Consider the following 11,919-nt stretch of genomic DNA (forward strand, 5'->3'; position numbering starts at 1 on the left):
AGAGAGAGAGAGAGAGAGAGAGAGAGAGAGAGAGAGAGAGAGAGAGAGAGAGAGAGAGAGAGAGAGAGAGAGAGAGAGAGAGAGAAATAGAGCGAGAGGACGAGAACAACAAAGATATAGAATAAAAAAAAGAAAACAAAACAAAACAACAACATCTGAAAAAAACAAAAACAAAAACACGCACGACATCTGGAAGACCACTCCCCTCCCCCCCTCCCTCCCTCCCCTCCCCCCTCCCCCCACCAGCAGTCCCCCCAGGAAGAGTCAGCCCCGTCGCCATCGAGTGCTTTGAAAACGTTAGGCCTATGGTCGAACCGTGGGAAGAAATACACAAAAAAGAGAGACAAAAAAAAAAAAAAAAGACACACACACAAAAAACAAAACAAAAAAGATAGGCATAGGTCTAAAAAAAAAAAAAAAAGACACAAAAAAAACACCCCCAAAAAGATATAGGCATAGGTCTAAAAAAAATATTCCTCCATTACTCACTTCCTTCCTCAGATTAGGATTAAGAAAGGATATTGAAAGTCCGTGTCCTTACAACCTTTTTGTGTGTCCGTGAGTTTATCAGCTGTGGACTTCCCTGGGAGGAAATATGAAGTGATGATGGTAATGATGATAGGAAATGGTAGTGATGATAATGATGAATGGAATTGTTGTTGATGATGATGATGATGATGATGAATAGAACTGTTGATGATGATGATGATGATGATGGTGAATGGAATTATTGATGGTAATGATGATGATGGTGAGTGGAGCTACTGATGATGATGATGATGGTGATGGTGACTGGAGCTACTGAGGATAATGATGATGATGATGATGATGATGGTGAGTGGAGCTACTGATGATGATGATGATGATGATGAATGGAGCTACTGATGATGATGATGAATAGAGCTACTAAGGATATGATGATGATGATGATGAATGAAACTATTGATGATGATGATGATAAAGGGTGCTGATGATAATAATGATAGGAAATGATGATGATTATGATAGTTGGTGCTGTTAATGGTGATAATGATGATGGTAAATGGAGCTTTTAATAATGTTAATTATGATAGAAAAGGATAATGATAATTATAGTAATATGATAATGATAATATGTCGTCTGTAATGATGGCAATCATGATCTTAAATTGTATTATTAATGATAATAATGGTGATAATAATGATAATAACGGATAATGATGATAATTAAGAATTATATGATAATGGTAAATGGTGATATTAATGTTGATAAGAAATATGATAAGTACAAATATATAAAGAGCAAAGTTTAATATTATCTTTTCAATATATTAAAATGGCGTTTCCAAAATGATATTTTCTGATAAAAAGGTCTTAAAAATAATGTTTCGAGATTTTCAGAATGATAATGCTCTAAAATGGGTAACTTCCCCCCCCACCCCCCCAAAAAAAAAGAATGCTAATATATTCCAAAAAAACATTTTCTTAATGACAATCGAAAAGAAGGAAAAGGTTTTCACATTAGGTGATAATATCTTCAAGGAATGATGGATGGTGTGAGATATGCCTTTTTTCTGTTTTTTTTTTCTATTTACATATGTCAAGGCGTTAAGGCACAGACATATGTACTTAAAATCACACGCACGTATATGTATTTACAAATACACATACACACACACGCACACATACACACGCACACACACACACACACACACACACACACACACACACACACACACACACACAGAGTTGCAGATGTAGATATATATATACACACACACACAAATGTGTATGTGCTTTTAATGTAGGTATTCGCGTATTTCTTTGTCTGTCTGTTTCTCATTTATCTGTCTCTCTCTCCTTCCTTCTCTCTCTCTCTCTCTCTCTCCCTCCCTCCCTCCCTCCCTTCCTTTCCCTCCCTCCCTCCCTCTCTCTTTTACCCCCTCTCACTCTTTCTACCTTTACCTCCCTTTCCCTCCTATTCCCACTTCAACACATCTACCCATCCTCCTATCTATCCACCGCCATCTATCTCATCTCTTCACACAACCGCATCTCCACAACTCCAGTATCATACCACAACCCTCTCTCTTTCTCTCCTATTCCCATCTCAACACATCTACCCATCCTCCTATCTATCCACCGCCATCTATCTCATCTCTCCACACAACCGCATCTCCACAACTCCAGTATCATACCACAACCCCCTCCCTTTCCCTCCTATTCCCACTTCAACACATCTACCCATCCTCCTATCTATCCACCGCCATCTATCTCATCTCTCCACAACTCGTGTATCATACCACTTACCTCTCCCTTTCCCTCCTATTCCCACTTCAACACATCTACCCATCCTCCTATCTATCCATCATCATCTATCTCACCTCTCCACAACTCCTGTAGCATACCAACCAAGCTTTATTAACCGAATCCACAGCACGTGATCTGAGTCTCCGAGCACGAAGAACCTCGCGAAGAAAATCAATTAAACCTCCAGCGTCGCCAAAAATCCCCGTAGCACGAGAGGGGCGCGTGTTAAGGACAGGAAACCCGGTGCTAAAAATGGGTGTTAATGGACAGGACGTTCGTAGGCAGCGGCGGAGTCGTCTCTTGAGCGCGTCTCAATTATACAACATGACACGGGGAGACGGAGGGTGTGGGGTGTGGGGCGTGGGGTGTGGGGTGTGGGGTGTGGGGTGTGGGGTGTGGGGCGTGGGGTGTGGGGTGTGGGGTGTGGGGTGTGGGGTGTGGGGCGTGGGGTGTGGGGTGTGGGGTGTGGGGCGTGGGGTGTGGGGTGTGGGGTGTGGGGTGTTGGGGTGTGGGGCGTGGGGTGTGGGGTGTGGGGTGTGGGGCGTGGGGTGTGGGGTGTGGGGTGTGGGGCGTGGGGTGTGGGGTGTGGGGTGTGGGGTGTGGGGTGTGGGGTGTGGGGCGGGGGGTGTGGGGCGTGGGGTGTGGGGTGTGGGGTGTGCCGCCTTTGTTGGGGGGGATCTTCTCTCTTTCTCTCTTCTTCTTCCTCTTCTCTTCCTCCTTTCCTGTTCTTCTTTACGTCGCTTCCTCCTCTCTTCCCATTCTCTTCCTCCTTTCCTGTTCTTCTTCGCTTCGCCTCCTCCTCTCTTCCCATTCTCTTCCTCCTTTCCTGTTCTTCTTCGCGTGGTTTCCTCCTCTCCTGTTCTCCTGTTCTACTCTTCCTGTTCTCTTCCTCTTCTGCTCTCCTTCGCTTTGCTTCCTCCTCTCTTCTTCTGCTCTTCTTCACATCGCTTCTTCTCCTGTTCTTCTTTTCCTCATTTCCTCTCCTGCTCTCCTTCTTTCTTCCTCCTCTCTTCCTCTCCTGCTCCCATGCCCTCCCCTCCTGCCTTCTTCTGCTTTCCTATCCTCCCCCTCCTTAGCTCCATCTTCTCACTTTTCTTCCTCTCCTTCCCTCCCCTCTCCTCCCTCTCCACATCTTCCTTCCTTCTGATTTTCTCTTCCCTTCCCTCACTTCCTCCCCTCTTCTCCTCTCCTTCTTCGATTCATTTCTCTCCTCCTCTCTCCATCTTCTCCTTTTCCCTCCACTCCCACTCCCTCTTTTCCTTCCCTCAGTTCTTTCGTCCCTCTCTTCCCTTACTTCTTACCCTGCCTTCCCTCTCTCTCTCTCCCTTCCCCTTCCTCCCTTTATTCTTCCCTCTCCCTATTCTCCTTTCTATCCCCCCCTTCTCCCTCCCCTCCCCACTCCCCCCTCCGGTTCACTCCCTCCTCATCTTCGGTATCCTACCCTGACCTTCTCCCTATACTTCCCTTCTTTTGACCTCCTCCTCCTCCTCCTTCCCTCCCATTCCCTCTCTTCCCGCTTCGTTATTTGAAATGCGTTTGTGGCCTTGCGTTTTTTTTTCTCTGTGTGTTTTTTTTTTTTTTTTTGGGGGGGGGGAGTAATGCTATTTTTTGTTTGTTCCTTTGTCGTAAGCCGCTTGGGTATTAAGCTGTTTGACAAAATCTTTAAACAGTTATATGTTTACAAAATATATATATATATATATGTATATATATATATATAGATATAGATATAGATATATATGTATATATATATATATATATATATATATATGTATATATATATACATACATATATATATATATATATATATATATATATATATATATATATATATATATATATATACATACATATATATATACACACACGTGTGTGTAATATATATATATATATATATATATATATATATATATATATATATATATAGATAGATAGATAGATAGATATACACACAACACACACACACACACACACACACACACACACAACACACACACACACACACACACTCACTCACATTTACACACACACAACACACGCACTTACACACAAACACCTGTAAATATGTATGTATGTCCGCATGTACTGTATCTATACCTACAAAGCTCTTTAGACCATCTCAGAGTTTCTTTTTCTCCTGAAGAGTACCTGAAGTAAATCGATTCCCCCCCCCCCCATGCACATTGCACGGCCGTTGCTCAAGTTGCACACCAGCTGGGCCGTGTTCCATAGATACGGAAACGTGTAATGACTTGCCTGAGAAAAAAGACCCATATGAAATCACGAAGGTGCAACAGCAGAGGGGGGAAGAAGAGGAGTTTCTGCACGTAAGAGTCGAATTAGAATAGATTTAGGAATAGAAAAAAAATGGGGGAGGGGGGGGGAGGAGTTTTTTTTTTCCTGAGCACCTTTCCTGTTTCTTTTTTTTTTTCTTCTCTCTCTGTAACTTTTTTTTTTTTTACTTTTGTTTTTCGATTTTTTTCTTTTTCGTTTATTTCCTTTTTCTTTTTCTTTCCGTATTTTAGGTTTCTTTTTCTTTTTCTTTTCTTGTTTTTCTTTTCTTTTACTTCCTCTTTTATTTACTCTTTCTCTTTCCATTTCTTTTTCTCTCTCTCTCTCATTCTTTCTCTTTCTTTCTTTTTCCCTTTTTCCTTCTCTTTTCTTCTCTTTTATCCCTCTTTCTCCCTCTCTTTTATTTTTTTCTCTTTCGATTTTCTTTTTATTTTCTCTCTCTCTCTCTCTCTCTTTTTTCGACCCCAACATCTATCCGCCTGTCATATGACAACGCTTATGCCAGGGTGTCTCTTACTGTCATAATCGGAAATTACGCGATTCCGAATATGACAAAAAGGGAATAAAAAGAAATAGGTAAGAAGGAAGATAAATATAGAAATAGGAAGATAAACTAGATTAAGAGAAGAGAAGAGAATAAGAAACGGAAAGTAATGGAAACAAAAAAGACGAGAAAAAAACGAAAACAAGATAAAAAATCTGTTAAAAATAACAGAAGGAAAGAATGAGCCAGACAGAGAGAGAGAGAGAGAGAGAGAGAGAGAGAGAGAGAGAGAGAGAGAGAGAGAGAGAGAGAGAGAGAGAGAGAGAGAGAGAGAGAGAGAGAGAGAGAGAGATAGAAAGAGAAAGAGAGAGAGAGAGAGAGAGAGAGAAAGAGAAAGAGAAAGAGAGAGCAATAAAGACAATAACACACGCAACTCTATAATGAAGCGTAATTTGGACGAATAAATTCATAATCAGTGGGAATTGTATGGGAGAGGGGGAGGGGGAGGGGGGGAGGGGGGAATCTTACCTTAGCGACACCCCTTTCTCCTGTTCTTGTTTTTATTTTGTGTGTGTCTTATTCCCATTTGGTTTGTTGGGTGATTGTTTTTCTTTTTCTGCTTCTTCCTCCTTTGGTCATGTTGTTTTTTGTTCTTTTTCTCTCTTTTCTTTCTTTTCTTCCTATCCACCTCCTTCATCATCTCCTCTTTTTCCTTCTTCCTCTTCTTCTTCTTCTTTTTCTTCATCTTCTTCTTCTTCTTCTTCTTCTCCTCCTCCTTTTTCTTCTTTTCCTTTTTTCTTTTTCTTATTCTCCTTCCTATTCCTCCTCCTCCTCCTCCTCATTATTATCATTATTATTATCATTACTATTATATTATTATCATTATTATCATTATCATTATTATAGTCATAATTATCATAATCATCATTATCATTATTACTACTATTGTATTGTCAGTATCATTATTATTGTCATGATTTTACTTTATTTCATTAATCTACTTTACAAGCGTGCTATGTGTATCAACATAGATTTAAAGACACGATGAACCGTATTCATGTTGACAAATGTGGAAAGGTATGAATGAGAACGAATATCTTCACAATACAAGAGATGTATTTTACCGGTTTCACTTATACCTTCGTCAGAAATACATAAAATACATCTCTTGTATTGTGAAGATATTCGTTCTCATCCATGCCTCTCCACATTCACAGACACAAAAAGTCTAATAGTTTTTACTTGTGTGTAATCTCGACAACATAATTTTTACGTTTGATAATTACTTCCGCACAGTTGAAATTACTTAAAAGTACTTTCATAAGGGGGAACAGCTGATAAGACTTCCTTTCTCTCTCACTCTCTCTCTTTCCGTTTGTCTGTCTATCTAAACGTATGTCTCTCTCTGTCTCTGTCTGTTTGTCTGTCTCTCTCTCTATTTCTCTTTTTCTATTTGTCTATCTAAATGTATGTCTCTCTGTCTATGTCTGTCTGTCTCTCTCTTTCTATCTTTCTGTTTGTCTATCTATCTAAATGAATCTCTCTCTCTCTCTCTCTCTCTCTTTCTTAGTCAGCCCCCCTCCCAAAAATCTAATTTCTAACATGTCTTACCGGATATATTTTGTGTTTTATTGTATTTTTTGTCATTATTTTCTTGTTCACGATATTTGCTTCTTTTTAGAAGGAATAACAAAGTACATAATAACTCCCATATACGCTAGGAACAATGCACAATATATATATATTTTTTATATAATGTACTTAATTTGACATCGTAAAAGTCATGGAATGTCAACTATCATTGATATTACAAATGGTGAATAAATAGAGGAAACAGATTAGTAAAATAATGACTGTTCAATATGATCGTGTCTTCCTTCCCTAGTTTAACAGTATGTTAATTAGGTTCCAAAAGTTTGTTATGATTATTTTCCGCTTTTAAAGTATATAATAGGAAAGAATTCTAGCTTAATCTCAGTCTTCACTCTAATGTCTCGTGCTCTAATGTCGATACTGACATCATTGCATCAACGTGTCTCCTTCTGCGCCCGCAGGTGGTGGCCGAGGCGAGCGACCTCCGCTGCGACGTGTGCGGCCGCGACTTCGACCGCCGCTCGAGATTGGAGGCCCATTACAAGACGCACACGGGCGAAAGGCCTTTCTCCTGTCCGTTTTGCGGCAAGAGTTTCGCCTCCAAAGGAAACTGCAACACACACATGCGCGTGCACACCCGCGAGCGCCCGTACCAGTGTCCGCACTGCGACAAGAAGTTCTCGCAGCACGGCCAGCTCGTGATCCACATCCGGCGCCACACGGGGGAGAAGCCCTACGTGTGCCCGCACTGCAGCAAGGGCTTCACCTGCTCCAAGGTGCTCAAGATCCACGTGCGGACGCACACCGGCGAGAAGCCCTTCCAGTGCGAGTACTGCCACAAGGGCTTCGCCGCCTACGCCAACCTGGTGGTGCACCGCAGGATCCACACCCGCGAGCGCCCCTACGCCTGCCACCTGTGCGGCCGCGCCTTCGAGCACTCGGGCAACCTCAGCCGCCACGTGCGCGTGCACAGGGTGGACGGCGGCCTGCGCTGCATCCCCTGCGGACAGGTGTTCTCGTGCGAGCAGGACCTGGTGGCGCACACGGCGCACCACCACCCGCACGAGCACGCGCGTGAGGACGAGGCCGACGCCGACGGCCCTTCGCCGCCCGCGCCCTCCACCATCAACCTGCAGGACCTGGAGCAGTTCCAGCCGCCGCACGGCTACCAGCCGCCCGAGTGCGAGCCGCAGCTCACCCTCCTGACGCCCTTGGCGCCCTCGCCGCCCGCCGAGACGCCCCTCCCGCAGCCGTCGGAGGCGGAGGACGCGCCGGGCGAGGCCAGGGGCTGCATCACGCTCAGCGACTCGGAGGACTCGGGGCGCGAGTCGGGCGGCAGCACGGGCTACGCCACGTCGCCCGACCAGGCCTTCGAGCGCCCGCCGCCGGAGACGAGCCTGAAGGCGGAGGCGCCGGAGGCACCGCCGCCGGACGCCAAGCCCTCCGCCGGCCTCATCTCCACCACCACGCACCGCGACGGCGTCAGGGAGACGCTGGCCACCTCGCTGCCCAGCGCCATGCCCGCGCCCACGCCGCACATCAGGATGCCGCCCAAGAAGCAGCAGTACCCGGGCGGGGGCCGCACGCCCCTCAGCGTGCTGCGGGCGGCCCTCTCCACACAGCGCCCCAACCCCTCCGTTGCTCAAGCGTCCGCCGCCCAAACCTCGCCTCTCGCGGCGCAGCCTGCGTCGTCGATGGCGCCGCCGCCGCCCCTGTCTGCCGCGTCTCCCCCCATCTCCTCGCTGGCGCCCCCGCCCCTGCCCATGGCGCCGCCGCCCACCTCGACCATGGCGCCGCCGCCCCCCTCCTCCCTGGGGCCCCCCCTCGCGGCCCGCCTGGTGCCCCCCACGGTGGCGGTGCCCCCCGACGGCCCCTTCCCGCCCGAGCCCAGCGGCCAGAACTCGCCCCACCTCAACATCCACCAGCTGTCCCTCGGCCACCAGACCTCGGCCGCGGGGCACGCCACGCCCGTCGGCCTCGGCGCGGCGCCCTTCGCCCGCCTGTGCCCCCCCGAGGCCGAGACGCACGGCGGGGAGGCCTCGGCGGCGGAGCGCCTCTCGCCCCTCTACCGCTCGTCGCCGCGGCCGCCGTCGCCCGCCGACGCCGACGCCAACCCCCTGGACCTGTCCCGCCCCCCCGGCCCCCCCGGCGGCGGCGGGGCGGACGCGTCGCCGCTGAACCTGTCGCAGCGCCTCGCCGGCGCGCACCCTGGCGGCGCTGAGTCATGCCTCGTCGGCTACGGCGGCCAGGCGGCCCACCTGCTGACGCCGGCGCCGCCACTCCCCAGCCACCTCCTGACGGCGCCGCTGCCCGCGCCGGCGTCCTCTCGCTCCAACATCCTGCGGAGGAAGTCGGCCGACGTCGCGCACGCCGACCCCAAGAAGAACAAGTCCCGGAAGGTGGCGCCGCCGCCCCTCATCCCCATCCGCAGCCCCGAGGAGGCTCCCGCGCCCGCCCCTTCCTCCCGCCCGCCGGAAGCGCTCGCCCACCACCACCCTTCCTCCATGCCCGCGCCGCCCCCCTCCTCCTCCGCCTGCCACCCCTACCGCGCCCACATTCCCTCGACGCCCACGTCCGCGCCCTCCACGCTGGTCTCGTACGCGCCCGCCCTCTCCACCACCTCCAAGACCTCGCCCGCGCTGCCCTCGAGCCTGTCGCCCCCGCTGTCCGCGCCCACGCCCCACGCCCCCGCGATGCCCTCGAGGCTGCAGCTGCCCATCCCGTCGCCGCGCTCCAAGCTCGAGGAGCCCGAGCCCGACGTCATCGTGGAGTCCGACCTGCCCAAGGACAAGTTCCTCTCGTGCTCGAAGCCGAACCTCTCGTGCATCTTCCCCGACTCGAGCGGCGGCGGCGGCGGGGGGGGCGGGGGCGCGCCCTCGCCCCTCGAGAGCATGAGGGAGAACATCCAGAGGTCGCTCCTCTCGCTCCTGCCCGGCGAGCACGAGGCCGCCTCCTTCAAGAGGAAGGTGGAGACGGCGCTGGTGGTGCTCGTCGGCGAGGCGCCCATGAAGCAGCTTGGATACCCCGAGAAGACGGCCGAGCAGGTGAGTGGGTGCGGGCGGATGAGTGTGCGGATGGGCGGGCGAGGTGTGGATATGATCACGAATGAGAGCACAAAGGGGAATATATATATATATATATATATATATATATATATATATATATATATATATATATATATATATATAGAGAGAGAGAGAGAGAGAGAGAGAGAGAGAGAGAGAGAGAGAGAGAGAGAGAGAGAGATATGGAAGAGAGAGGGAGGGATAGAGAGATAGAGATAGATAGATAGAGAGAAAGAGGAGAGGGAAGAGAGAGAGAGTGAAGATTGAGAGAGAGAGGAGAAAGATTAAGATGAATAAAAAAAAGAAATCGAGATAGAGATCGAGAGCGAGATAGGGAAAGAGAGAGGGGGAAGAATGAGAGAAAGGAGGTTCCACCACAATTTATGACTGAACAGGTGGCGCACACACACACTATACGAAAACAGAAATCCCCATTGATGCTAGCATAGCAAATCCTTTTACACAAAAGCAGATCTCATAATAAAGCCATTAGTAACTAAACACCATTAAAAAATAAAGATCTAGAAGCCTGTATTATCAGGAGACCAAAAAAAAAAAAAAAAAAAAAAAAAAATAATAATAATTTTCTTTCGATTCTTCCTCTCTGACTGACAACCTCTTCTTCCTCCTCCAGGTTCTGATCACCATCCTGGACATGGCTGGCAAAGGCCCCTGCGCAGACGTGAGGGTGGACGAACTACAGCGTCTGAAGGTCAACATGAGAAAGTTCCTCGAGTACGGCTTCCCCTCGAGGACGAGCTGGGAGGAGCTCGGCTGGAGCGGCAGGTCCATCGACAGCATCATGGACAACATCATCTCGTGGATCTCACAGAGACAGAACTCAGGAATGAAGGGTTTACACGTCGGGTTCCTCGAGAAAGGAGGAGGGATAGGAGGGATAGGAAGCGGAGCAGGAGGAGGAGGAAAGGGGGTTAGTGGAGGAGGAGGAGGAGGAGGAGGAGGAGGAGGAGGAACAGCACCAGGAGGAGGAGGAGGAGGAGGAAGTGGGGAAAGTGAAGACTTCAAACACTCCGGCACTGCCCTCAAGGCGTCATAGCCCAGGGGGGAAGACAGCGGGTGAAATCTGGCTCCCTTTCTCGCCCTGTGAATATCGTGTACAAATATTTATTTATTTATTCGCATTGTACAAATATATGTGAAAAAATACGATGTCGGTCTTTTCTTTTTACCTCGCTTTTTGGGGTTTCACTTTTTCGTTTTATTTATCTATTTTTTTGTTTACCTTAACTTGCCTTTGATATGAGGAAAATGAAATATATTTAGGATTTAAAATTCAAAAAAAAAAAAAAATCTGACAAAGGAAATGTTAATACAATGCTGGAATGGAATTATATATGATTATAATTTTGAATACAAGTATGATTCTCACCAGAAAAGAAATGTCAAACTCAACTCAAATTTTCTTAATGCCAAGAAGATGACGAGAAAAGAAAATGAAACAAAATATTAAAGAATGTAATAAAAAGAGAAAGTAGGACAGAGTTGATTATAATGAAAATGAAAATAATTGAATAATTGGTTGAATAAAGATGCCTATTGTTCACTTCCATTTCAGTATAGTGCATATAGTGACTATCAACAGTCATGATGACTATGGACGATAATAATGATGAAAATAATATGATGACGGTGATGGTGATCATGATGATGATAGTGATGATTATGATGATGGTGTTGATGATGGTGATGATGATGGTGATGATGACGATGATGATGACAGTACGAATAATGATGATAATGATAATGATGATGAACCTGATGATAATGATACTGATAATGATTATGGAAATTATGAAACTTGTAACAAGAGTAAAAGAGTAAAACATTGCTACATCAACTGTATGTCAATTATGGTTGAATAATAATAATGATAATAATGAGAATAATAATAATGATAATCACTGATAGCTAAAGAAGGAGATATTTCAAAATTAAAATCAAATCCGATAAGATGAATAAACGAATAGAATGAACAAAGGAAAAACAAAAAAACAAAAAAAGATTGATTCAAATAATAAGTTATATTGCGAATGACTGGCGGATATGAGATGGATCTTCAGACTTTATCATCTTATCAAACAACAAATAGTTAGAGTGCCTTTTTTGTCTATTTTTATCTATCTCTCATTTTTCAAAAAGATAAATAAATAAAAAAAAATCCTGTTATATCGTTA

At 46.7% G+C, this 11,919-nt stretch overlaps 1 protein-coding gene across 1 annotated transcript in view; it reads left to right on the plus strand.

Moving 5' to 3' along the window:
• LOC113820627 (uncharacterized) overlaps nucleotides 1–10,839 on the plus strand; it is a 43,307-nt gene extending 32,468 nt beyond the window's left edge. The window contains exons 2-4 of the mRNA XM_070136151.1: nucleotides 7,121–9,703; nucleotides 10,359–10,578; nucleotides 10,666–10,839. Of these exons, the coding sequence (XP_069992252.1) occupies nucleotides 7,121–9,703; nucleotides 10,359–10,578; nucleotides 10,666–10,781 (2,919 nt within the window). The 3' untranslated portion in view covers nucleotides 10,782–10,839. The remainder of the gene's footprint in view (nucleotides 1–7,120; nucleotides 9,704–10,358; nucleotides 10,579–10,665) is intronic.
• The last annotated feature ends 1,080 nt before the right edge of the window (nucleotides 10,840–11,919 follow it).

Source organism: Penaeus vannamei, chromosome 21, assembly GCF_042767895.1.
Source record: "Penaeus vannamei isolate JL-2024 chromosome 21, ASM4276789v1, whole genome shotgun sequence".
NCBI lineage: Eukaryota > Metazoa > Arthropoda > Malacostraca > Decapoda > Penaeidae > Penaeus > Penaeus vannamei.